The 26,469-nt window shown below is 48.7% G+C and overlaps 11 protein-coding genes across 11 annotated transcripts; 6 read left to right on the top strand and 5 right to left on the bottom strand.

Annotated features, from left to right (window-relative positions):
- Positions 1–2,340: 2,340 nt before the first annotated feature.
- LY89DRAFT_686799 (uncharacterized protein) lies at positions 2,341–2,640 on the bottom strand. Its single transcript, XM_018215363.1, has one exon. The coding sequence runs from the start codon at positions 2,538–2,540 to the stop codon at positions 2,376–2,378; it is 165 nt and encodes a 54-aa protein (XP_018068669.1). The 5' UTR covers positions 2,541–2,640; the 3' UTR covers positions 2,341–2,375.
- Positions 2,641–4,602: 1,962 nt separating this feature from the next.
- Positions 4,603–5,378, top strand: LY89DRAFT_135730 (uncharacterized protein). Its single transcript, XM_018205271.1, has 3 exons — positions 4,603–4,667; positions 4,720–4,995; positions 5,306–5,378. The coding sequence occupies exon 2, from the start codon at positions 4,792–4,794 to the stop codon at positions 4,954–4,956; it is 165 nt and encodes a 54-aa protein (XP_018068670.1). The 5' UTR covers positions 4,603–4,667; positions 4,720–4,791; the 3' UTR covers positions 4,957–4,995; positions 5,306–5,378.
- Positions 4,611–6,328, top strand: LY89DRAFT_135796 (uncharacterized protein). The gene is made up of 2 exons (XM_018205272.1): positions 4,611–4,667; positions 4,720–6,328. Exon 2 carries the CDS (start codon positions 4,998–5,000, stop codon positions 5,850–5,852), a length of 855 nt encoding a protein of 284 aa, XP_018068671.1. The 5' UTR covers positions 4,611–4,667; positions 4,720–4,997; the 3' UTR covers positions 5,853–6,328.
- A 681-nt stretch (positions 6,329–7,009) lies between these two features.
- Positions 7,010–7,820, bottom strand: LY89DRAFT_686803 (uncharacterized protein). Its single transcript, XM_018215364.1, has one exon. It carries the CDS (start codon positions 7,516–7,518, stop codon positions 7,351–7,353), a length of 168 nt encoding a protein of 55 aa, XP_018068672.1. The 5' UTR covers positions 7,519–7,820; the 3' UTR covers positions 7,010–7,350.
- A 171-nt stretch (positions 7,821–7,991) lies between these two features.
- LY89DRAFT_686804 (uncharacterized protein) lies at positions 7,992–9,253 on the top strand. Its single transcript, XM_018215365.1, has 2 exons — positions 7,992–8,073; positions 8,126–9,253. Exons 1-2 carry the CDS (start codon positions 8,059–8,061, stop codon positions 9,116–9,118), a joined length of 1,008 nt encoding a protein of 335 aa, XP_018068673.1. The 5' UTR covers positions 7,992–8,058; the 3' UTR covers positions 9,119–9,253.
- A 301-nt stretch (positions 9,254–9,554) lies between these two features.
- LY89DRAFT_686806 (RmlC-like cupin) lies at positions 9,555–10,781 on the top strand. Its single transcript, XM_018215366.1, has 2 exons — positions 9,555–10,162; positions 10,219–10,781. The coding sequence occupies exons 1-2, from the start codon at positions 9,817–9,819 to the stop codon at positions 10,728–10,730; spliced, it is 858 nt and encodes a 285-aa protein (XP_018068674.1). The 5' UTR covers positions 9,555–9,816; the 3' UTR covers positions 10,731–10,781.
- A 1,233-nt stretch (positions 10,782–12,014) lies between these two features.
- LY89DRAFT_752265 (uncharacterized protein) lies at positions 12,015–13,475 on the bottom strand (the record flags this gene model as incomplete). Its single annotated transcript, XM_018221246.1, has 2 exons — positions 12,015–12,985; positions 13,124–13,475. The coding sequence occupies 2 exons, from the start codon at positions 13,473–13,475 to the stop codon at positions 12,078–12,080; spliced, it is 1,260 nt and encodes a 419-aa protein (XP_018068675.1). The 3' UTR covers positions 12,015–12,077.
- Positions 13,476–15,009: 1,534 nt separating this feature from the next.
- On the top strand, positions 15,010–16,269 carry LY89DRAFT_784282 (uncharacterized protein; the record flags this gene model as incomplete). The annotated part of the gene is made up of 3 exons (XM_018222770.1): positions 15,010–15,228; positions 15,285–15,428; positions 15,478–16,269. The coding sequence occupies 3 exons, from the start codon at positions 15,010–15,012 to the stop codon at positions 16,267–16,269; spliced, it is 1,155 nt and encodes a 384-aa protein (XP_018068676.1).
- Positions 16,270–17,316: 1,047 nt separating this feature from the next.
- LY89DRAFT_686808 (uncharacterized protein) lies at positions 17,317–19,289 on the top strand. The gene has a single exon (XM_018215367.1). The coding sequence runs from the start codon at positions 17,454–17,456 to the stop codon at positions 18,963–18,965; it is 1,512 nt and encodes a 503-aa protein (XP_018068677.1). The 5' UTR covers positions 17,317–17,453; the 3' UTR covers positions 18,966–19,289.
- A 1,939-nt stretch (positions 19,290–21,228) lies between these two features.
- Positions 21,229–23,389, bottom strand: LY89DRAFT_686809 (uncharacterized protein). Its single transcript, XM_018215368.1, has 2 exons — positions 22,635–23,389; positions 21,229–22,587 (listed from the first exon to the last, which is right to left on the bottom strand). The coding sequence occupies exons 1-2, from the start codon at positions 23,344–23,346 to the stop codon at positions 21,491–21,493; spliced, it is 1,809 nt and encodes a 602-aa protein (XP_018068678.1). The 5' UTR covers positions 23,347–23,389; the 3' UTR covers positions 21,229–21,490.
- A 613-nt stretch (positions 23,390–24,002) lies between these two features.
- Positions 24,003–26,269, bottom strand: LY89DRAFT_135914 (feruloyl esterase-like protein B precursor). The gene is made up of 2 exons (XM_018205273.1): positions 25,383–26,269; positions 24,003–25,230 (listed from the first exon to the last, which is right to left on the bottom strand). Exons 1-2 carry the CDS (start codon positions 26,059–26,061, stop codon positions 24,125–24,127), a joined length of 1,785 nt encoding a protein of 594 aa, XP_018068679.1. The 5' UTR covers positions 26,062–26,269; the 3' UTR covers positions 24,003–24,124.
- Between the last annotated feature and the right edge of the window lie 200 nt (positions 26,270–26,469).

The raw sequence follows: 26,469 nt of genomic DNA on the forward strand, positions 1-26,469 counted from the left end.
GAGCCGAGTAGGTAAGGTAAGGTAGGTGAGATGAGGTCAGTTCAGTCGGTGAGCAAGCAGCTCATTCTGACTTTTGCGTACGGGTAGGATACCGGTAACATAGACTGACGGACGGGTGGGATCCTATTCGTTCTTGGCGCGCGCGCGCGAGAGAGAGAGAGAGAGAGAGAATGAGAGAGAAATGGGAGGCTTTGATGAGGCGGAAACGGGTATAGGGCGGGAGGATGGAAATGGAAAACGGCGATGTTCCAGAATAGTCGTCGGTGAGCAGGGTGGCCATGTGCTGAGGCGCTTTTTTTCGCTAATGAGTGCGTGCATGGATGGGAGGGCCGTGGCGGTGAGGGAGAGGCACGGATAGACGTATGGGGTCTTGAAACGGGGAGGATGGGGGGTTGTTTTATGTTTGCGAGGGAGTGAGAGTGAGTGAGAGGTGTTTGTACAGTAAGCTGAGCGTGGGAGAATGGAGGATCAGGTTCTGATGGTGAAAACTTTTCTTGGATAAAATATACTTTCTTGCCGTGCCTCTCGGATTTGTTCCAGGTAGGGAGAGGTCAATCTGTGTTCATGGGTGGCGGTGGTGTTGGTGGTTGTCAAGTCGAGAACGTCTAGATCGACAGAAACGTACGAACGTAGATGACTTAGATCTTTTTTAGGTCGTCGAACGCGGACGTGGCCTAATGCAGTGGGGTGCAGGTGAGGTGCGTCGGGGAATTTCCTCCCAGGTCCCTCGATGCTGGTCCTAGCATACATACAGTAGCCTTGCAGTGGGTAGCCCCAAGTCTGTTTTGGGGGGAGCCTGCATTAGTGTAAAGCTGGTGGGGTGGTGTCTATATCAGAGGAGAGTTCGACCATGATCGCGAGGGGTTCGTGAGATGTGTAGGAAAATGATTATCTCTCGGAAATAGACTTTCTGTCCGGATTACTGGCAACTTGATTCCGGAAGCGAACTTCTGAGTTTATGCCGTCAGACTTGATGTTGTTGCACAAGTATTATGACTGCGGTGTGAGATGTATTGTTCTGTACTTGGTGTCCCAGGAGAGAGAGCTGCAACGCGGCGTTAAGGAGGTCCACCGAGACGCCATATGAGCCACTCAGGTGACAGAAGCAGCCATAGAAGAAGATTTCAGCTGACTGCTTGTTTGATAAGGAGATTTTGTGTTGGGGTTAGACTCTCGTTGCCTTCCCCCTTTCTTATGTCTCACGCAATGGAAGCTTAGAAGCCTCGGTTGCTATCAGGGGTTTGAAAGTGTGAACCTTGCTTGAGCTGCGTCTCTGTCCCAAAGCAGATGTGTTTAACTCGTAAAGGACAGCGGAACAGGACAGAAGAAGTCGGAACACGGCGCAGCGATTAGGGCAAGATGGCAATCTTCACCGCCGCGTGCCAATCACGTCGACAGGCAGGGCTCTGCTCTGCACACAACGTGGAAGAGAGATGGACACTCTAGTGAAAACGATCGTCTAGTGAAAACGATCGTCTAGTGAAAACGATCGTCTAGTGAAAACGATCGCTGGGGCTCCTACACACGTTCCTCTCCAGTCAGGTAGGTGTACGAGGAACTGCGTGCGTCAATGGTGTTCATGCACTCGCATGCACGAATGGGATAGGCGGTCTCGATGATCTCATTCCCTCATTGAGTTCTCCAGGATCGTCGTTGGCGGTCAGCCAGAGATGCTGCAGCAGCAGATACAGTGCGGCCATGGGCCATCAGGAGATTATCGAGCAGCAGCGGCATGTACGATCGTCGCAGCCAAGGCCGTCCATTCGGGAGATTCGTCTGTGATTGACGCCCATACAGTACCGGCAACCAAGCCCTAGGTGTTCATGGGAAACCAGTGAGGATCCTGGCTGCTCCAAACCTTCTCGACCAAAGGGGTCAGGATCCATGATGCCGCCCTGCAATAGCGGGACTCGTGTACAAGACAGAGTACGTACTGCTGAGGGAAGGGAAGGGCAAAGGTACGGACCATGATGCAAGAAAGAACACGACGTTGCAGTAAACTCAGCCAACCCAGCATGATGAATCTTGCTTGCTTGACTGACAGGTTGGTGTGGTGTCACAGCGGGTGATTTTTGATAATAGTGGACCACCATAATAATAATATCGATATCGAATATGCTCTCTCTGCGAATGACGAACGTATCCTCGGATCTCCCAATCTCGAGATCCTGGATGGCTTCCAAACCGATGTTGTGTGGCCGGTCACACCCCAAATAAATGACAGCGGATCTCGACCCTAGTCGGGCTGCTGCCACCCCTAACTGCTGCCACGAGGTGGGTGGATGTCGCTCCGTCTACTGTAATGTCGCTGATCCCTACACAAATCACTACTGCTAAGACGTTTCTGTACGACGGATACTGGACGTGATACTTGGCTATAATTGAGCCCAGGAGGCGCGTAGTTTCATGACATACCCACGTCGTGATGACTTGGTACGCAGACAGCCAAGCAGAACAAGAGGCAACGGCAACGGCAAAGGCCAGAGGCAGAGGCAGAGACGAATTCTGTCTGTGGCATGCGGCCTGAGAACCAGAGTCATACCAGGCACGCAGGCACGCAGCTTGTTTTACAGTCAGACATGCTGGTGATGATGCTGATGACGATGATGAGGAGGACGGTACTCCGTATGGAATTTCCGGTGATGCCTTATTCCGTACTGTACTGTACTGTAGCAAGGTCAAACCAAGCATTTCCCAAGCTTGCACAAGCCGACTAGCTATCTCAGACTTCGGGGAGCAAGTTCCGCTGAACCCAGAACCAGAAGCAGACTGAAGGACTGACAAAGCCGGAAAGAATCCTACAGTAATTGCACAGTAATAATCATAATCCTCCTTCCCCATGCCAAATCACCTTCCAGCCTCATCCATGCCCCTCCCAAAGCGGACAGAACGGACCCCAAAGTCCTTTCCCTTGAATCCTTTCCCCCTTGCTGTTCCTCCCCTTCCCCTTCCCCTTCCCCTTCCCCTTCCCCTTCCCATGAGGCCACAAACCCGCTCGGCCTTCTTCGCTCGAGGCTTCTTGGAAGCTTCGCTGGCCGCCTCCAACGGTCTCCAACGGCTGGGCGGCTGGCGATCAGACACAACCGACAGTATCCACCTACCACAACTCCCCACTCACCACTCACCACTCACCACTCACCACCCACCACCCACCACTCACCACCACTCACCACCACTCACCACCACTCACCACCACTCACCACCACTCACCACCACTCACCACCACTCACTTCTTCCACCCGCCAATCCAGGTACGTACCCACGTACCTGCCTACCAGACCGCAGCTGCAACACCAAAAGTCTCCAGGTAGTGCAACTCCCTTAACCCAAGGAAGCATGCCGGCTTGGGCCTGTTCCATTCCTATGGCTCTGGCTCCATGTACCGAGAGGAAAACTATCACAGAACCACCACAGACCAGAACACAGCACGGCCTTCCGGACTCCGCGCGAGGGAAGCTATCCACTCACCACCCCAGGCAGCCCTAGGTTCATATACAGAAATAAAGATTATTTCAAGTCACGAAACCGCGCTGACCGTTCTCTGCGGCGGGTCCCACTTTGACTTGTCCCACCACCAGAACAACAGAGGGACCGGGTCTGAGGTACCGGTACTAAGACTGGGACGGAGCATATTCATCAGCAAAGCTGCTACCACCACCACCACCACCAGCATCCATACTTTTCTTGCCTTCCCCGGCACCACACTAAGTGCCATGCTATGCCATTTTATTCAGACTGCGTTGCCTGATGACGGGCCTGGTCTGCTGGTCTGCTCGGCTTGACTGGGGCTGCTATGGCTTTCTGTATTACCTACGTACCAGGTCTATTCTCTCCATGGTAACTCACCTCATCTCTTCCTAGTCTTCGTCTTTTTTCCTGCCCACCATCACCAGCAAGCAGCAAGTACCACCACCGCCTCTTCCACGAAGGCCACTGCCATCCAGGACGCCACCAACAGACCCGTTCCGTTGCAAACGAACGGCAGCTTGCCAGCCCCAGAAGCCTTACCCTGATCTGTCGGTACACCTGGTCCTTGTCGTGTTTTCATCTATCAGGCGAACATGCAGCGTGCCTTATGAGAGTAAATTTATATATGTGTGCTGCTCAGTCCGGTATCTAGCCGTCAACAGTACATAACCACATACGCACATACACACACAAACATCCTACCTCCACCGCCGTACATACTTCCTTCCTAAGTCTAACGACATCATTAGCACAGAAAAAGAAAGGCTGTTCGTTGGTGTGATTCTGTTGGTCAGAGATTGCTTGTCATTTGCTAGCGGTTTGCTATGTTTCTTGCCTTTGCAGCACCTTCACCAGCTTAGATCCGTTTCTATCATCTGAAGTATCAATAGCAGGGAAGAGCTGGGATTTTGCATCGGAGGAAGGAAAACAGTTTGATATCTGACGACGATTTAAAGGCTGGGACGCCCGCGGCCTCGAGAGCACCACAAACACCATTCCTTCGATCTTGAATCTTCCTCGATCTCTGGTCAAATTCACTTTCACTCATCCCGCCTCATCTATTTTGGATATTCCGAGAACTCTTCCAATCTCTTCCTTGCCGTCCGCAACACATAAACCAACGCCGACTCCCACCTTGTCGACACCCCCAACTTGCTCACTAAGTGTTTGCTATTGCATTACTTGCGCCTACTCTCAAGGTACGTAAGTCCGATATCTTCAGAACCCCATGTTAATCTGACCCCACGCCAGCCGTCCGTCTCCTTACCACCCCCACACATCCTTCGACGACACCCACCACCAAAAACCACCTCATCTATCGCAATGGCTGTTCCCAGTTATTGTAATCACTCTTTCAACATGTTGAAGTCAGAATCAACCTTGATCCAATGGGTCTGCTCGATGTGCCACTCTGGCCCGCATTGGTTCATCTTTGAATGCAAGTACTGCAAGTTGAAGACTTGCCGTCCTTGCACTAACAAAGTATAAAACCCTTCGATCTGGCGTTGTTTGTGTGAAAGGGAAAAGGTATGTTGGTCAGATTCTCTCGTTCAATGCTTTCCTCCGTTCGCTTTCCTTCCTTCCCTGTCTCCCTCACCGTCCTGCAATATCGCCAGCGTCCCAGCATCCTGGTCCTGGTCATGGACCCCCAAAGCATGAAGTTCAAAATGACAAAAAATGCGCTGTCGTTCGGCTTGTCGGCTTCAACCACCAGATCGCATTTTCTTGATGTCTTATCGATACCAAGTTGCAGCTGCATGCGCATGCACGAACGATGGGCTGCATTTCACTCCCCCAAAGCAAAAAGAAAAGTGACAGAGCCACTGACATCAACAAGATTCAGCCTATCGTCGGTCCAACGTCCTCCTAAAGCAAAGCTCCTTCCTCTTCCAACGTTGGCTGCACGCATTTCCACGCTTTCGGATGTCCCCAGTCTCAAAAAGCAAAAAGAATCACTAAATCCACAGAAAATTATTGTCGGCCTCGTCTCAGCCTTTCTTGTGCGCACGTCATGCAAATGCTATGTATCGTATCGCATCGTATGCGAGATGCAGCCAACCTGCAGGCTGGCTTGCAGGTTGCATCACGCCTGGTTTCTTTGGCCGCAGGAATGGCCGCAGGACCATGTGTCGCGCTTGGGTTGCTGCAAATGCAAGGGCGATCCAAAATTTGTGCCTATTTTTGCTTTCGACGCTACGGGCATCTTTAGGCGATTTTCCCTCTCCCTCCTTTTCCCTTTCGACACGGCGACGCATTTCGATTTGCACTTATTACTCTTTGTTCTCACACGGATACTTGTCACGACTTTCACGACTTTCCATGGTTCAACTTCTCTCGCCTCTTCGGTACACTGGATTCTGGCACAGATCGAACAGCAACAATAATGCGGAGGGATTAATGTCGTGTGGTGGACTGATTGATTGATTCATTGTTTGGGGTTGGGCTGGTGTTTGAGGACATATGGCATTTGCTTCGCTGGCTCACAGCAGGATGACAACACAACGCAACAGCACAGCGGGACACGGAACGCTCTTTGTTTGACATTTCGCACACTGTCACCTCGTCATCGCTCAGCAGCTCCCCTTTCCCTGTTTTTTCCCTTTCACTTGTTTCCTGCTTTGTGGTTTGCAGTGTCTCAACGCCTTTCAATAGGTCTGTTTGTACGACAGTTTGGGTGGCAAGACTGTTATTCTATTCGAGTTTGTTTGTTTCGCTTGTTTGGGGGAGGGGGTGTGAAAAAAAATTCTAGATTGCTCATTGCTCACGCAAACGGAGAGAAGGAGATCACAAAAGTTTACGGAGTTTGTTTTCCCTTGTTTGTCTACCTGTCTGTGGTGTGGTGTGGAATGCGAAGGGGTAGACTGGACTGGGCTGGGCTATCTGCGATTTGAAAAACTCTCAAAAAAGTTGTGTGAAGAAGAATGGGGTACGCGAGTACAATGGAGTCAGTCAGTCGATTTCTATGGCGTTTTTTTCTCTCTTTCCTTTACTTTGATTTGATTTGAGCATGGGGGTAATAATGCAATATGTTGATGACTGGATTTTCTCTCTACTTGGTTCCTTCGCTGAGATTGTGCTTGATACTTACTAGCAGTCCCCTTCCTCTCGACGACGACTACGACTCCTCCATTGCGAAATAGCACTTATCCTGCTCCAAGGAAACACCCCTTCGCAGTCAACGACAGATTAAACATCATCACGAAAAAAAATCGAGCCAAGTAACAATTCATTCCTCAACAACCTACCTACCTAAGAATACCCAACACACAAACCTGCTCCCAACAACAACAAATTGTTCCATTAAGCTTCCTGCAGTGTAACTCCCGGTCGGAAGGCATGAATGGTGCCCGAATGCAAGGTACCGTCACGTCATGTCACGTCGATAAGGCTGGCAGGCAGGCAGGCAGGCAGGAGATGGATGCTATGCTGTGTCACCCTACCAGCTCATCGTCGGTCCGTGGGGCTCGTTCCGTGTTGTGGGTTGGGAGTGGAAGGGGGGACGGGGGGGCAGCCTTGTGTTGCACGAAAGTCTGGTTGGGCGGGGGAATGGATGGTTGTACAACGATGTGGTTGAGTAGGAGAGAGGGTTGGGAAGATTGGGAAGGTATCAGATTTTGACAATCAAGGAGGTAGGTATTGCCATTCTCCTCCTACCAACCAACCGGACAACGGAGCCTGCCATCTGATCACCTACCTCTATCTCCGTTCCTTGCAAATATCAATCAACCCTACCTATTCATCATATGCCGGATAGGAAAGATAAATAGCCTCACGAACTTAAAGGTCTATGCTTACCTAGGTATGCAACAGTTAGAGTTCACACACCGACTGCAAGGGGTACACACCAAACCCCCTGGTCCAAATTGACTTTCTGATGAGACGTTAGCACCCTCGCAAATTCAATAGCCGGGATTCCTCCTCCGCGTTATTGTTATACTTTTCGGATTGGATCCGGGGGAGATGGAGAGGGGGCATGGGCCTCTTGCTCGTAGCACGAACTTTTCCGTCCGCGGATGGGTCGGGTTCGGGGTGTTCGAATTTAGAGTCCATGAGTACGAAAACTCGTCTTAGATGGGTGTGGGGTCTGGGCTGGGCTGAGGTACTGACCTAAAGACGGCGGTGATATTTGATTTGAATTCTTGGCTTACTGAATGGGAAGTCGTCCGCTATAATTCTAGATAGATGATTGTTGGGCATGAGTTCAAAGGGTACTGTAACGTGCAGTTTTCTCGGGAATGGTAACTTCAGCCAACGAAAAAGAGGGATGTATTGTACGCAACGGAGAGATGGAGCCTTTTATACTGCAGAGGGATTTAATTACGTGAGCACCGTTCCCTCTGATACAATTGAACTGGGTACCACTGCTTTGGTACTTCTATAGAGACAAAGTTCCTTTCCTTGTGACTGGTATCTTGCGTCGGTGTTAGCGGCCCGAAGTTCCTGTGTGGAGTTTTACCCCGCCATTACTGATAACGATAGATACCTATGCCCCGCATTTCAGCACTGACTTGGAGGAACGATTTGGACAAGAATGAGAACCATGACACCGCTGCTGTTTGACATCTGAAAGATGGTATTTGAGATACCAAGATGAAGATCACCCAGGTGAGAACCAAAATTCCCAATTCACATTACAGAGTAACGACTAAATCATCAGCTCAACATTTATCCCATCAAATCCCTCCGCCCAATTTCCTTAGACACAGCAAACCTCTGTCCCCAAGGCCTAGCCAACGACCGAAATTATATCCTCTTGAAACTCTCTCAGAATGGAACCTACACCAACATGTTCATTGGCCAGCAACCCGAGATGGCACTGTTCCACTGCTCTCCCTGCACTCCTCACACCTTCACCGTCACCTACCACTTACCATCTTCCCTCGAACCCCCTCCCTCAATCGAAATCCCCTATACACCGTCCCTCGCCTCCCTCAAGCAGATCTCCATAGATCTCCACACCAACCCATCCTACCCGGCCCACCTCATGCCTCCCGAATACAATCTCTGGTTCACCACCCATTTCACCTACCCCGTCCACCTAGCATACATAGACTCTTCACCCGGGACACCCTCCACCAGCCCGCTCGCCCAATCCTGGCTCTCAACCATAAAACCGCACCTCCCCTCCCCCGCTCAAGAAGACGAAGAAAACATAACCTTCTCCGACGGCGCCGCCCTCCTAATCGTCTCTTCAGCCTCCCTCTCCGCCCTCCCCCTCCTCCACGAACCCTCAAAACAAGAACAACAATCCACGCTCCTCGAGAAATTCCGCCCAAACATCGTCCTCTCCGCCCCCGATCTCGCGGCCTGGGACGAGGATTTCTGGTCCTGCATCACGGTCCAGCCAAAGGGGATCAAGATCGTGCTTACGAGTAATTGTGCAAGATGCACGAGTATTAACGTTGATCTCCGGACGGGGGAGATGACGGGGTCGCTGCTGAAGAGTATGATGGGGAGCCGGAGGGTGGATCCGGGAAAGAGGTGGGAGCCGATTTTTGGGCGGTATGGGTTTGCTGTTAGAGGGGGAGAGGTGACGGTTGGTGATGAGGTGACGGTTGAGAGGGTGGGGGAGAGGGCTGTTTGGAGTTTGTTGTCCCTTTTTCTTTTAGAAAAGGTTTCTTGTGTGGATTTGGTGAGGGATGAGTACTAATTCGATGTGACGATAGATGGAATCATGCCTCGACTTTCGAAGTTCCCGGAGTCGGTCGATGGATGATGGAATGAGATTCAATGGAGAGAGTGAGGTTTTGGTGTGGCAAGAAAGAGTGTGCATAATGAAATGACTTGCCCGCAGCATTAGATGTAGCTTCGCGACGCTTGTCGAGGTATACTTCGTATCTTTGTTTAGTAGAGGTTTGTAGGCTTTGCTCTCTATTAACAATGCTCACACAAATTCCCGACTTCGGTCTCTGTTTTCATTCAGACATAAGTCAAATTCGTGCGGGACTGATGAGAGGCTATAACTATATCCTAAAGCAGTCTAGTTCAGACGCCTTTCCTGTTTCGACGCTTATTAAGGTGCTGACACAGCTTCAATCATCATCATAAATCCGATTCAATCGAGACCCAGAAAAAAAAGTCCATCATGAACTTCAAAGCAATAGGTAATCCTGAACAATCTCCTTCTCTCTATTTCCTTCTCCAATCCTCTCCAAACTTCTCGAGTTATTCTCAAGTCTATAAATGAAGCTTCTCTTCATCGCTATTGCCATTTTCACTGCATCAATTTCAATCTACTTCAATACCCCACTTCGAGAACTACTTAGCAGCTTCACAGAAACACTTCTAGCTACAAACACAACGTCCTCTCAATCACCTATGACAACAGCAAACACAATCAAAAACACAATGTCTAAAGCTCTTGCACACGCCAAGATTGTCCCGCGTCGCTCCAGCGATCGCGGACATGCGAATCATGGCTGGTTGAACACCTACCACACGTTCAGCTTCGCAGATTACTACGATCCGCAACACATGAACTTTGGAAGTCTGCGAGTCTTGAACGAAGACAGAGTAGATGGCGGAACGGGCTTTCCAACCCATCCCCACCGAGATGCAGAGATCTTCAGCTACATCCTCAACGGCGAATTGACGCACCGCGACAGCATGATCAAGAAAGGTGCAGAGGGTCAACAAGGAGATGATTTCTACAGGATGAAGCGGGGTGATGTGCAATTCACTACTGGTGGAAAAGGTACATAATTCCTCTCCCTCTACAATTCTTCAAAGAAATGTATACTGACAAATCAGGCATCGCACATTCGGAACAAAATGAATCGGACAAGCAAGTCCACTTCCTCCAAATCTGGGCCACGCCCTGGGCCCGCGGCCTCACACCACGATACCACACAAAGACCTTCTCGGAAGATGCCAAGCGCGCAGCTTTCCTGCCGATCCTCTCACCGTTGAAAGCCGGTCGAGGCGCATCGGAAGCTGAAGAGAAGGCGGCGGAACCAACACTACCTGAGACGATTCCCATACACGCCGATCTCGTCATGGCAGCAGGAATTATTGGAGTTGACAAGAGGTTCAAGTGGACGGTTGGCGGCAGTGCCGTGAAGAGTGCTACGGGCAGACATGTATACATTCATGTTCCTATGACGAAGAATGGGAGTATGAAGGTGAGGCTGGATGGGAGGGAGGATGCGGTTCTGAATGAGGGGGATGGTGCGTTTGTTAGTGGTGTTAATGCGGGGGATGTGTTGAGTGTGGAGAGTATTGGGGAGGCGGAGGCGGAGGTGGTGGTTTTGGATAGTGATTAGGTGGTTTATAGCCCTGAGATGGTAGAATGAAATAGCATGATTTTCAAGGCGAGTCTCAAGCGATGAGGTTGGCTTCTTGATTCGTTTTTGAATTCCTTCAGCTCATCCTTTGTTTCTCATTGTTCGAATAGACTCATGTCTGAACAAGGTTTCAATGTCTGTGTGTGGACAGAGCGAGGTTTCTATGACATCTAAGTATAGTTTGATATTTATCCCAAAGTCAATGTTATAACAATCTTTAATGTTTGGGCAAGGCTCAGTGCTTGGTAAAGAGCTAACATTCAAGCACAACTCAATCAATGTCTGGACAAGATTAAGCACCCAAGTTTTTGTTAGGTGATTAAATTCTTTGCCCAAGAACTTCTCAATCTCATCATCCTTCGACTTATTGATGCTGGTAATGTCTTCGAATTGCACTCTGCATTCTTGACCTTCTCTGATAGTTGCTCGATCTCAAGATCTAAGCTCCTTGAGCTCCAAAGTCCCACTTGCTGTCACGACATTTGCATGTGAGGAAGCCTCGGATCAGAACGCGAGCTATTGGCTGCTGAACTTCTCCCAAGTGCTGGACCAATATTTCAATATCAAAAGTTCTCAAATCAGAACATAACTTCTGGATTGGTCATGCGGCTTCATTCATTGCTACGACAATTATATGTTGAAGGCTGTCAATTCAGAATATAACTTTTTGTTGAGTTCCTTATATACGTATATCTATATTATGCCGTCATGATTTCTGTATATTTTGCTGATCTATGCACCAGGCGCACATAGCCCATATTGCGCATTTCGCGCAATTCGCGTCATTCGCGCGATGTGCGCGATGTGCGCGATATTCGACTTTCGCTATACCGAGCATCATAACATTTTATTCTAAGAAGCGCTTATCATATCACTATGAAGACTTTCCAAGTATGTTTCCCTATTCAGTGAGGGCGTGATACCACAAGTAGTGCTTGATGTTGCGGATATGAGAATGCCTACTTCACATCCCAGTTACCACTTAAACTTCATCTTTTCTGATATATTGGTCTTGCAGTCTATTTAACGCTGTTTATTCCGATCTACCTAGTCTATGATACAATTATCTGTCAAGGGAAAAGAGTCATAACCTTGAGATCCCGCCAAACCGTGGATATATATACAGCCGCCTCCTTCAATCCACATCATTGAAGCCAGTGCTTGATATTGAGACAGACTGCCAATGGAGCTTGCTGGAGGTTGTGCGTGGTAGACTTTGGTTATCATATTATTGTCAGCCCAGTTACTTTAGGCAAGAATCATCTGCGAGATTGGAACGCGGATCTACTCAGATTCTCCATGGACCAGTCTGAATGGGCGGCCGCATTACACTATCTTAGCCACCTCTGCAACCTCAATGCCAAACACCCAGATCTCCTCGAAGTCCTGGGTGTTACTAATGTTCGCAAGAGGATCGGAATTGAGCATAAGTAAGTCGGCCCTCTTGCCAGTTTCGATAGACCCTCTATCAAGGACACGATGCCACTTTGCAGCTTCCCTTGTGGCAGCGTTGATTGCCTCGGCAGGCGACATGCCAACTATCTGAACCAGATTTTCCAATTCATGATGCAGCGACAAGCCCCACGGGACAGTGACAATTGTTCCGTTCAGATTCAAGGGGCCAACGGAGTCTGTCCCTGCGATGAGAGGCACACCAGCTCTATACAGGGCTTTGGCGTTTGCTTCAACGTGACTCATAGTATGGTTGCTGCCCGGTTGAACACCGAAGTAATCCGACGCCAGAATGGGATCGCTAAAGGCGTACTTGAACACATTTAGTGTCGGCGTGACGAATTGATTCTGGGCTTTGATCTGCTGGATCGTGGCGTTATCAAGAAGTCCGTCATCAGGTACATGCTGGATGCCATCCGTGACGGATTCCACTGCCTGCGAGTATGCATTGAGGTCCGCGGCGTGGGTCATGGCTTGCTTGTGGTATTGGTAGTGAGCTACGCGGATCATCTCGATTTGCTGTTGCGTCGAGGGACCGTTGACTTCGGCGGTCAACTTGAGGAAGTTGCTGACGTTGTTGAATTGCCATTCGGTCCACTGTGTAACGTTGGTGTCGGGATAGATGAGTGTATCTTTGGGACGTGTCGGCTCTGTCTTCTCGTGCGCGCTGCCGTTTCCCCCTGCCGACCTGCCTGCATAAATGAAAGAGGCTAGGCCGGGCTGCTTTGCATTGATGTCGCACTGGGTGTAGTCCTCGCAATTCATATGCATAGCGGTAGTACCTGTTGCAGTCTCCGAGTCAGCGAACTGCTGTTTCGTGTCATGAGAGAGTGCAGAGGGTTGTCTTCTTATTTGTTCCAGATCACTACTCAGGAAATACTAGGGCGACTCTAGGAGGAGGAATTGCGTTTATTACTTACAGCCATAAGACGTAAATTTCTCAAGCGATGCTACATCTTGCAAGTGAAGATGACTGTCGATTAATCCGGGAATGAGAAACTTTCCACTTCCGTTGATCTTCACCTCTGCCTCATCACATCCATTTGTATCGACGATATAGCCAGCATCAAAACAAATCGTTTTTGCCAAGCTGAAACGGCACCCGTCGAAGACGCGGATGTTATCAGTTGAAGTCTTTGCAGACTCGGCAGGAAGCGATCGTCTGTGGTTGTTCAGAGAGGTATGTTGTGCATGGCCGTGGAAAGGACAGGCTCCAACGGCAGCAAGCAGCTGTAGAGCCGACAGGGTAGAAAAAAAGATTCTTGGTTGCATTTTGTACTATTGGCAAGTAGAAGAAAAAAGAATTATCTTCTCTTTGGTAGGCGTTGTGATATTTAAAGCAATGAAACGAGACAATGGATAGTTCTATTGAGAAGGTTCGATATAGAGAATACCTTGAAATTGTGTCTTGAAGTCATACTTATGGCTTCAAAGAATTGATCTCTCGTTCTTGAGTGACGTACAGAGCCACTCAGCAGCTGGACTCTCGCAAGGCTAGCACCAAAGCGATGAGGCTGAGATGAACTGTTGTCATGTCCTCGTCCGCAACTTACTTTCTCCTTGATGACTAGAAGGATACAGTTCACAATGTCTTGTCTCTTGCCGAAGTGCAGCTGCGCAATTCTAGACCCTTGGCCAGGCTATGCAATTTACTTCTTTAACGTCCGATTTGAGCTAAAGTTGTTCCGAATCTTCAGCATTACAACACTAACGAGAAATAATATATCCTGGGTTCGCCATGAGCCGCCTCGAGGCTTGACCAATAAGGGTGGACGATCGCAAAGCTAACCCAGAAACAGTCATTTTTCTTACGTCCGACAGTGGCGACCTCCCATTGATCCTCTAGTCGCACTCCGCCCTAGCCTAGCAGGCTGGAGTTAACCCGAGAATCTGATATGATCAGTCCTAAATCCGAATTTAAAGTTTTCGATTCTGGGCCTTTGACTTGCGACGGCTCTAAATGGCTCAAGCATCACGTACATTGCCCCCACCGTCAAACTCAGGACAACAGCGAGTCAATCTACCTTATGTCCATCTCACGGCGAGTATTCACCGAGCGGCTCGCCGGGGCCGAGAGGTCCGATATCATCTACGGAGCAGTCGCTCACTCTCAAGAAGGTCCGTGAGGTCACTTTCTTCATAGCCTAGTATGACCCAGCTCAGTCGAATGTTGGGAGACACTTTACACGGTACTGCAATCAACCCCACGTTCCAATTCTGGTAGCAGTCACAAGAATACAAAGCAACCCATTCCGCAATTGCATTATGGTAAACCCTGGAAAACCAAGCGCGGGATGCTTCACATGTCGGAAACGACGTGTCAAGGTCAGGCTCCGCTCTTCCCTGCTTGAATATGTTTGAACTGATCATAATCCTTCATGATAGTGCGATGAACGGAAGCCGTATTGCTTCAAATGCGAGAGGACGTCTAATGCATGTGAGGGCTATCCAGATCAGACGGACTTATCATTTCGGAATGAGAATGAGGTTGCTAGAAAGAACGCACTTCTCAGCAGCCGTTCGAGGGTTGGAAGACCCGACGAGAGCAACACAATCACTGGTTTGGAGATCAGGTATAGATCAACTAGCTCGGTAAGAGGGGCACAGAAGCAAAGTAAGTCTATATCTAAATCACAGAGGTGTACCCAGATAAGTATACTGATGTATTCAAGGGACTAACAACAACTTCTCGTCTTTTCCTTTCAACGAATTAGGTTCGCCGCTTGACATAGATGAGCTTGTATTATATCATCTATACAATGATGTCGAGGTAAGCAGAAATTGTCTGCTTAGGATAAGCAGAGACATGCGCCGTATTGCTGCACCATCATCCCCTTTACTTCCTGTAACGAAATCGTTGGCTTGGATCAACGCCCCTACGATCCACAACATTAAAACCCACCTTATTCTCGCTCGACTAGAATATGCGGAAGCTATTGCCAAACTAAGGAAAAGGCTACAAAGCCCAGCTTCAGGTGCGGTAAATGAGACGCTTTTGGTAATACTGTTGCTCTCTATGACCGAGGTCAGTACACTATAGGAATCTATGAGGTGGAGACGTTGCAGCTGATGCATGTCAAGCCAGTATTAGGCGACCCAGTCTCCGTAGACTTAGCGACCCTCACTCATCTCATCGGGGCATCACGCTTCATTGAAAGCAGCAAGCTATGCTCTTCGTTCTCAGGTTTTCCCGCACCAATAATCGCCGTTTTGATGAATAATATGGTGAGGCAATCAGCATGTATCCTTGTCGCAAAAGTCCTGACCTGTTCAGATATTTGGATGTCTAAGCTGTCTAGCCGAACGTGCTTCCCTATTATGCTCCACTCTTCAAGCACTGCACAAGATTTCGATCTCGACTTCGAGCCTGCCACCTGGATCAGCTTACATAATCCGCCTAGGTGTCTCAGTCGTCGAAATCCACAACGAGGTCAGGCTACGACAATTTTCAAACTGGGTTGACACCTCGCAAAACCAGCTAAATATTCTTCTTGAGAAATGCTCTGCGACGTTGAAAGAGATTTCCATATGGTCACACTTGTGGGAACCCAAAGCGCATAATCTCTCGCCAGATGAATGGAACCAACTCCTCACAGTTGGATCTGTGTGGAATCGTTCAGAAGCACCCAAGGATGTGAGCATGTGGTTCCGTAAGGATTGGAGTCAACTGTGTCTCTACCAGCTTATCTTACACGTCGCTGCTTGTCGATGCGTTCAACAACTATCGCGAACGATCGATGCTTCCCCTGGTCATGCTGAAGAGGAGCTTCGGATGCTCAAAGTTACCAATTCGAAGATAAAAACGGCGTTAGACAACGTTGCACAAGAAATCAAAGACTTCGTGCCTGTCTTTTTAGGTACAAACAACCGATATATGGCAGATGGAGTCTTACTCAGAATCGCTGCGTATGCGATGTTGATGCCTCTACGTGTTGCGATAACGGTCCCTGGTCTTGGAGCGAAGTTTCGTGCTGAGCTCGAAGTAGCTGTTGAATTGATTGCGAATCATGCTGGAATCAGTCGCAATTTTATCACAGACCGAGTCCAAACCACTGTCTTTGAATGAGGTTGCGTTTTGTTTTGAAGCTCAATGTGTAAATAAAAGGACGAAAGTAAATTGGTCCCCATGTTCTCTTACAAGCGTATGTTGAGACTGGTCCTCAGCAGCTGGATAAATGTTATGTTGGGAATTTGGCGGAGCTGCGACTTTGACCTTGATATAGAAACTACAAATAGTAATAGAATCAGCATAAGTATTAAAGGCTGTATTATTTGACTTTACATATCACAAAAGTTAAGAATTATGTAGAAGAGAATCAATTGTCGTTGCTAACTTTGTAACTTAGCTTCACCATGTCTCGGCTTCCAGCTAGGGGAGGGTGTACCTTCCATTTTCAACTCCGAAATGTCTGATACTCTTCTTCCATGTGCTGTCCATGATGGATATTCTTAGAATGGCATAAACAACGAGACAAAAGATCGTCCACAATGATATTCTCACAACGCTGATCAAAATGCGGTTGAAACAAGAAGTCCGCTCGCTTCCACTACCCCTTTCTTTACCGAGTCCACAAAGACTTCTATTATTACCACCAGTCCTCCTTTTTGACTTTTGTCTGCAATCAAATTCAAACCATGAATGATGATGATCAGCCCTACTCTTGTCTTCCCCCCTTTTTGCCCCCTTGTGTAACGCATTTCACCCTAACGCACTCGAGGGCTAGCACAGCTACCCCTTTTCAGGCCCCGGTTGCTCGGTTCCCTCATTTCTTCAACCCCACATACCGCTTACTTGCTTACATAACTTAATATCATTTATCTTCTGTTCTCGAAGACGCTGCGTGTCACGATAACAAGTCTTATCTGTTATGTAAGTGACACTGCCACAGTCTTACATTGCCGTCTCGCAATCAGCAGCCTCTCGAGTCGCCTCCAGTGCAGCTGTGCAGGTTTGATTGTCTCATCTCGGGCGATTGTTGGTATGACAGCCACTAAAAACCGTCCTTGGCCTCTAGCCGATGACGCCAAGATTGGGAGGGACCCACTTGTCCGCCCCCATCGGCGTCTGTCCGACGCCTATCTAATCCCCTTTTACACCGCGATGCGGCTCGTTCTTTTTTTCTCATCTGCCATCCCATCACACAAAACACATCACCGTGTACCCCTTCGACCATATCTCTTTTTCTTCCTTTTGTACAATGATCTGATCCACTTATGTCTTCCTTGATGACTTTCAGCAGTGCGTCCAGTATGCTGCCTCGCACGCCGTTGCATCGCTGGCTCGCTGTCGCTTTGTTCCTCCTTGTCATTGTCTGGTACCACCCCAACTTCAGCGGCTCTTCTCTCGCGGACTCGAGCTCGACGACCAGCTTCTCGCACACTGGCAGCAGTTCGGACGATCTTGCGTGGGTGAAAACCCTGCTGAAGGAAAACAGCATTGGACCTGAGATCGAGTACGCGGCGCGAACAATTCGATATGTGCCTGATGCGACAGAACGAAAGTCTATCTCTGAAGTCAATCAGAACCTCTTCCCACAATCCTTTACCAATATATCTATCGACAAGAAGCAGAACCTGCCATCCTCGAGGCTTTTGGATGTGCATGTCAAACATTCACCGCGACCAGACCAAGTCGATGCTTCTGACCTCATCTTCGGCGTCTCCACGACTTATGATCGTTTTAGTAAAGAGAAAACGTCTCCGATGAAGGAATGGGTGCGCTGGCTCACAGACGGAAATGGGCATACCAATGGCGCAGGACTGATCCTTTCGCTGTTCAATACCACGGAGGAGAATCTGGGGAAGGCTGCAAAGACTTTGGAGGACGTGGGCATCAATGCGACAGTGGTTCCCTCGAACATGGATCTAGATATGCCTGGACGATACGTTGATCTCGTACATATGCTCTACAATCACCCAACACGCCCTTCGCGCAAGTACCTCGTGCTCATCGACGACGATACCTTCTTCCCGTATATGACCGAGTTCCGTCACACCCTAAATCAGTTCGACCCGAAGAAACCGTACTACATTGGGACCTTTACGGAACGAGTCGACTGGATCCTTCAGAATGGTGCGCCATTTGCCTACGGTGGAGGAGGAATCGTTTTGACTGCGCCAACTGCCCAGAAGGTCGTCGAAGCTCCATGTCTAGAAAAGAATGCCGAAGGCGTGTATCTACTGGCAAGCGACCAAGGCGATCGATTGCTCTTCAATTGCTTGAAAGCGCATACAGACATCACTCTTACATATTTACCAGCGCTGCACCAAGAAGACCAATTTGGAGACCCGAGTGGCTTCTACGAATCTGGGATACAACCTCTGTCACTTCACCACTTCAAGTCGTGGCATCACGTTAGTCCCGCGAAAATGCATACAGTGGCAGATGCTTGCGGAGAATCTTGCTTCTTGCAACGCTTTCAGTTCTTGGACAATTATATCATATCAAATGGCTACTCTGTAGCACACTATCCGCAAGGGATCAATTTCGACCCCATGCAAACCGAAGGTACATTTGGGAGCGCGAACGAAGACGATCCCAACAGAAATGAACTCGTCTTCAGCTATACCTTTGGCCAACTGCGCAAGAGCTTGAACAATACTGGAAAGAAGAAAAGCTGGGAAATTCTGGGCGCGAAGAAAGAAGGTGACGGCCGTGTAAAACAGGTCTACTTGAAGCGAAGAGGAGACGGAAGATGGCTCGCAGAAAGTGAAGAAGCTCCGATGAGAGACAGCGTTGTGGTATTGACCTGGATACCCTGAAAAGACACCCCTCCGCTACATGGATACGAATTGGAATGAGGCGGGCTTGAATTGCAGCGTTTGGTTTGAGATACCATTGTGTTGTATAAATATGGGATTGGCATTGGACCGGCGTTCTGGATTGGCGTTTTTCTTGTTTGTATGCGAGCTATGTAGATGGCTGGCTAGGGAGGAGGTCTTCTTACCTTACCTATGAAACGCGCACATATACCAAGATACGTCAGGAACGCGCACCGCCCATATAGGGGACTGTGGATATAATGTAATGATCTGAAAGTTTGCTGTCTCTGTTTCTGTTTTACTTCTTTTATCTGGTTGTGAAGCGAAGTTAGTTGCTTCCCGTTCGTACTTGAATGTCTCAAACTTGAGGAAGTCGCAATCAAGAGAGCATGATATACTGGACTGGGCCCAACCTGATATTAAGTTTCTACCGTACTTCTAAGTGAAAGCCATAGTTCGTCCCAACCTTCACCAGTTTCGGAAACCCGAGGCACGCACCTCAACAAGGGCTCGGAATAGAGCTACACATAGCAAGAGCACCCCTCGCATTCTTACATACCCAGACACAAATTTCAAAGACAAGAAATCACAGCCAGTACCTCGACTCCCTACCAACCCTCATTTATCAACACTTACATGCAGAGAAGGCTGCCCAACATCAACCCATCCAAAAGTACGGAGCAAAGTCCACACATATCATGACACCGAATCTCCATTCTTCACAACCAGAAAATATGAGCAGAAAATCTCCCAGAGGAAAAAAACCAAATCACAACCAACTGTGCCACTCCCTCGCGCCGCGATATGGCCGCATACTGTATCAATTTCTCCCCTCCCCTCCCCTGGAAAAAAAGGGTCCTCGTCCTCGGCTCTTCCCGACGAACTAAGCTTCTTTCCCTACCACCTGCCAATGCGGGGAGGGACCCTGGTGAAGGATCGTGGGACTATTGGTTTCGGGGACTAGGATTTCGCTGTCACTGTTCGCAGAGCGTTCTAGTTGAAGGATTCGAGTAAGCTTGGAGGGTAGGACCGATGTTTTCGTCTGATGTTTGTTGTGGGCTGGATGATATCGGAGATGGTTGCCGTTGAATTCTCAGGTGAGTTGTGGTGTCAAGGAGTTCTTCCTTCTGTGTCGGCTTATCCGTTTTGAAAACGTTGCGAGATTCGGAATCAGAACCGGAACTGGAACAGAGCTTCTGTCAAGCTTGTTATTTACCCCTCGATGATCGAGGGAGAATGTTGGGGAGCTATGTATGGGGTGGATATACTTTATCTTGACGATACATCTCCCACGAAGAATGTTCGACAACTCTATGGACATTCAAACGGATACCCACAACGTGGTATCTCCAAAGTCCTCGTTCTTCCCAGAAAGGCAAGGTGCCAGAAGTCTCGCAAACCCATCCTACTTCTCACCACCACGAGCAGACATCTCGGCGGAAGAGCTACCTTGGGTAATCCTGAGGTCAGGAATCACGTTGCTGCTGCAGGAGCTACATTGGACTGACCGAGCCATTTTCAATCTTTGGACCATGCTGGGACTTTTGGAGGATGTCCCACTTCCTTCCAGGGGTTGTATATTTGAGTTGAAGCTATTCCAACAGGCACGTTGCTTCACCGAACTACTTCGGGATTCGAATGATAGTGGTCATGCCAGTGTCTGAAAAGAGGCATCTGCTCGTCCACGTCCAGGGAAGTTATGTATGAATTGGATGCAAGAGCACTGTTTAGTGCTTGGAACCATGCGGTGCTTCGGACCTTCCGCAATGTGCTTCCACGAGGGAAAATATGAAGGCTTTTCCCATTGAGATAGAGTTCTACAAAAGAACTTCCTGCTCCAAGACAATAACCTATCTTCTCACCAAGCACCGACATCTCTCTCCCCACCCACCTCTCATCACCACAATGCATCTCCCCACCACCATCCCCCTCCTCCTCCTCCTCCTTCTCCTCTCCCTCACCACCCAAGTCCACAGCCAGGTCCACAGAAGGCATCCTACCCTCCCCTCTGCTTTATGGGTATAGAGAGGTGTTGATAGAACCAGGATAATGACGGCGAGAACGCATGCATGAATCCGTATCGCGCGAGTACGACGGCGTTCTTCGAGCCGTGTGCAGGGCAGGCGTATACGTTTCCGAACGATAATGCGGCGAATAGCTTTGGGGCGTGTCAGGGTGGGGAGGTGGTTTGTTGTGTGGGGATGCTTGTTCTGATTAGGGTGAGGGGATGGGGAGATGGAGGTATTTGATTATGTTGTAGATATTTTGGGTGATAAGAGGACGTTGTAATTCTGCTGTGACATAACTATTTGTTTTTGGAAGAAGAAACTGGTACAATCATAATAATGATAGCCTGCCGAACTTTCGCACACACATTGGAAACCTAGCGCCAGATTTTACATGACAATGTCCCAACAATCGAGGATAATTCAAGAAACGCAAATATTCCAGCAGACGCCAACTTGCAGTAAGACCAACCGACTGAGAAACCCCATAAGTCGTATCATCGTTCATCTCGTCTTGTCCTACCAAAATCTGTAAGACCTCCCCATCCCCTTGGTATTCGCACTCGGCTCCTCTTCCACAACACCATCGACATCTTCAGAAGTCACCATGCACCAATCCTCCACATCCAAGTCCTCCGTATCAGTCGTAACGTCTTTCATCTCTTTGTCTTTCGACGCCACATCCTGTTTCTCCACAGTTTGAGCTACAGGTCGATCCGCTACCACAGTTTCCTCCCTCCTAGTACTATCCTCAAGATACTCTTTCAACAAAACCCCCTTCTCAAACTTATCACTACTATAAGAACACTTCCTCCCCAACCTCTCACACGAAGCAAAACTCGGCGCCTTGCCATCACTCCGATGTTTATAATTCCGACACGGATCACAAGCCGGGCCCTCTCTGACGGCTCGCCAACGGCCTGGAGTCTCGCGTGTGGGGTCGATGGCTGGTACCGTGCATTCTTGGCATGGTGATTTGGCGGAGCAGTCGATGTTTCCGACTTTGCAGATGTAGCTGGTTCTTCGTCGGCCGGGGAGTCGGATAATGTCTGGTAGCGGTCGACTGTAGAATTCTCCGTTTGCCTTTTTATAAATCATATCTTGTGATTGGCATGGACACTTGCGATCGGTACAATCGACGTGATTGCCCTTCTCAATGCGTTTGCTGGGATTTCGAGGCGGGTGTGAGGTTCTGGAGTATAAGTCGGCAAATAGCTTCACGGTGGCATCTTGATTGCGTTCCGCGGCGTGATTGTCCGGTGTCCATTCGGAAGCTGCAGTATAGGTTCTAGAGGCAGCATCGTAAGTATATTGATTTGAAGAAGACCAGCCGACAGTATATGGAGGTATTGTTGAGTCAGTAGGGTCGCATGATGTGGGATATTGTGAAGAGGAATTTCCACCTGTTGGCCCGCGTTTACATTTGAAGTCCAGCTTTTGGCATTGAGCGCATGTCTTGGCGTCATCACACTGAGTACTCATGAGCCGACACGCATGACATGGCTCGATGACTTTCGACTTGTTCCATTCGATGCTCTTGCATCGGTCACAGAGCGGATCTTCAGAGCGTTTAGATTTTCGTCCATAGCAGCTCGTGCAGAATTTGGATGATCTATCTGTAAGATGTTAGCTTCGTAAGTACATTTGACGATGAATATCTTACCAGACAAGGTACTGGCAAGTGGTGATGGATATTCGCAAGGCTGCTTCTTGATCTTGCAGTGGACACAACCATCCAGATTTCTATCGCATCTCAACATCGAATCCTTCTCACAGCTGAGACAATTGTCAAAAGACAAATCGGCCTTCATCCCATCGATCACATCCAGATGATCTCGAGCCGGAGCAGACTGGGCATCTTTCCTGACTGGCTTCGTAACCTTCTCTCGTTTGACGGGCTTGCATTCTTGCTGAAACCTCATACAGTTGGTACAGGTGTCTTCGTTGCCAGTACACCTTATCATCCTATCCTTACAATACTGGCACGTCCTTCGCATGACTTTACAATCGCATTCGAGATCCTCTTCCAAACAACCTTCGCATTTCGAAGCGGCAGTGTACAAACGACTGCAAGAGATCTTCCTCTTTCGACAGCTGCTACAACCCATCCTCACGATATCCGCCGGAAAGAACTGCTTCGTAGACGAGAACTCAACGTTCGCAATTGGTTCAGTCGCCTTCTCGGGGGCCTTCTGCTTCCTCACACACCCAGGACAAAATTCCAGCTTTGTCTGGTTCAACATCTCCCGTAACGGGAGACAATCCTGGCAATTCCAGGCGTGGTCGCCGGGGCTCCAAAAGACACATTGATAGTGTAATTGTACATTCCGGCAGCCTTTGCACATGAATTGGTGGATCCCGGGATAGACCTCCATGACGGTGGAAGCTGGCGATATGACCGATGTGTGAAGAGCGAGGTGTCGTTGGAAAAAGGTGTTCAAAAGAAGCGGGGTCGAATGTTGGTGCCTGGGACTGCGCCACCAAACGACTTTCTGTGTAACAACGGCATCCTCGTGATTCCTTTTTCAGCCTCAAATTCTGAAAACTGGACGAAGTAGAGATCAGAGGGAGCACTCGTGCCATTGTTATTCGAGATGAACGAACAAGATAGACAGCTCGAATCACTAAGAATGATTGATGAGGCAAGACACCCTTGTGCTCAGTATTGTTAACACATACTTTGTCCATATTCCCACGATGATGACTATACTATCTGAGAACCAAAGTCCTTTATAGTTGTAAGGATGCAGATTTAAATTTAGTCCGAAATGGGGAAGCACTAACATGACATGCTGTCGAAATGCGGGAGCTACCTACCGTTGGGCCCACATCGTCAACCTTAAAATGAGGGCGTCAGTGGCTTAGCCGTTGTGGCTACTTACTTGGCATGTTAGAGCAGTACGAGTAAAATGGGATCCTGATTCCTGTTTGTTATCTCCCAATCACAGATCTTAGCTTAAACCAAGAGCTTTCTAGGAAGGTCATCATCACGTCCTAGATCAGTTGCATTCGACAGACAAACGTCAGTTTACTCGAATTCAAATAAGTACTATACAGAACAGAGATATATACATCTGTTACATTATATCATGAAAAGTTTGGACACCAGAAAAAGAACTTTGCTCCCCATCTCCAAGGCGAGCCTTAGGACACCTAGTACAACGGAGTCTTGTACGCGTCAAATGTATAGTTCCAGGTATCGATAGAGGTCTGATCGTACACGCAATCGAAAGAGGTTCCATTGCCAGACCACAGAGGACGCAGAGGATAGCGGCAGAGAGAGTCGATGACGGTACCAGAATTGTTCAAAGTATCCGGAGCCACTGAGTTCTCAACCCAATCAATAACAGTTTGGAGAGTGGTCGCTGGCCATCCTCCGGAAGATTGGTACGTATTGGAGCTGCAATGTGCGCCACCAGGAACAAGGAAGAGGCGATAGAAGTCGTCGAGGGCCGCAGTACTTTCGTTGTAGGTGGCATTTCCATACATGACTTCTCTCACTGACTCGTAGTAATGCACAGAAGAACCTGTTGGAATTGAGTTATCTTGCTCGCCGTGAATATGAATGACCTTTCCGCCGGATGTCTGGAAGTCGGTCAAGTCAGGGTAGGTAGTTTGAAGACTGTCCGCGTAGCGGTTCATGCCCAACTTCATCCATGTCTCAATAGTGTCGTATGTTACATTGTCCAAGTTGGCGAGAGTGCTTGCATCCTGAAGTTCCAAGAAGCGGGCAACCCACTCTCCACCGAGACCAGATATATCCAAGCCCCATGTGTTAGTTGTTGAATCATACGTAGTTGCTGCATCCGCCATTTGCGCTCCAGGCTGGTAGCTGATATAAACACGCTCTCCCTTGGAGTTGTGAAAGCCGTCGAGATAAGCAGAAGCTACGGCAGCACCTTCTGCAGTCACTGTCCCGTTTTGTGCTGGTATCGCGCTGGTGGAACCATCATCCTGTCGGCGCTTAATGGAACCTCCACTAGCAAGACCGCCAAAACCACTAGAACCACTGCTGGTGGTAGCTGCGCAAGAGTATGCTTCGCCAATCGTGCTGTTAATATCGAAGTTCAGCTTGCATAAATCAGATCGGGAGACAACCCCATCGGTCAGACCATCCATTGGATCGCATGCGGCAATGGTCAGATTCATAATCTTCTCCAACTCACAGCTTGATGGGAAATAGTTGAGAGTTTGTTCGACGACATTCCCGATCAAATGATTCACTTGTTGCTGGCCATAGCGGAATGCCGGAGCACCAACTAAAGAAGGATCAGTATATAAATTTTTTCGAATACGGTAGCAAGGTTCGTAAGGGCAGTTCTAGCAACATGATGTCTGAACATGTACCTGACATCCGCAGCTTCCAATGTCGTCAAAAGAAAATAGAGATATATAGCAAAACATGACTTACTAGCAAGACCGTCAAACTGATCTCCAAAACGCTGGATCTGACTCCAACCCTCACGGCCTCCTTCAGAGCACCCTTGGTAGTAAGAGTAGACCTTGGTGTCGCTTGATACATTGTAGAAATTTCGAGCGAATTCTTTTCCGAGGACAGCAAGCTCATGATGAGCTTGATAACCGAACATGTAAGTTGCTTGCCAATTGATGGTATCGTTAGCCGCAAGAAAAACGGCATCCCATTGCGTGTCAAAATTGCCAAAGCCACCATCAGTGATGCCTGAGACGGCACCAACGATGATACCGCTAGGGCTGTATTGTGAGCCTGAATTGATAGCAAGACCTCCACCTCCAGTCGAAACGTAACGATTCTGAAAATTCTCTGGGGCAGGAACTAAGTACGATACATGAACAACATCGTTGGTGAGACCGTTGTGGGAATAGGCAAATGTGACATTGCAGTACTCGATTGTTGCCGTTGGGTACCATTCTGAGCTCACCGAGCTATTGCTGACGAGGGCAGCTGTGGTAGAGGACGAGTCTATGGTGATACCAGGGTAGAAACTTGACGCTGGGAGAGCCGCTTGTGCATATGTCGATGAACAAACATCGCTAAGGGAAGTAGCACTGACTGCAGAGATCGATGCTGCAGCCGTGAGAGCTCGTCGAAGGGTAAGGTAAGAAGCCATGGCAATAGAAGCCGTATAAATAGTAGAATGAGCAAGAACGCGTCCTTGAAGAAGTTGGAACGGTAAATGAAGGAGAGACTACACTTTCGACGCTGCACTTCCATTGTGGACCGGCACATGTTTGTATATAAACATCTCTGTGAGTTGATAATCTCTTCTGGCATCACTGTTCTCGCTTATTCTCGCACTTGCCCCACTTCTCTTGACAAGCAAGGGACCCTGGACATGAGATTGGCTTGAAGATCTGGAGAGGAGTTTTACCTGCCATCAAAGTTCGGTACTTCGGTGCCGAATGGCAAGACATGAATGGAATGTGGTGGAGTGGTCCCAGGGTCCTTTCTATTTCCTTAGTGGTGCTTAAATGGAGCTTCCGAAAACTTACACGGTTTTATTGCGGGCCGTCAAGTT

Source organism: Mollisia scopiformis (genome assembly GCF_001500285.1).
Source record: "Mollisia scopiformis unplaced genomic scaffold LY89scaffold_17, whole genome shotgun sequence".
In the NCBI taxonomy this organism is placed as follows: domain Eukaryota; kingdom Fungi; phylum Ascomycota; class Leotiomycetes; order Helotiales; family Mollisiaceae; genus Mollisia; species Mollisia scopiformis.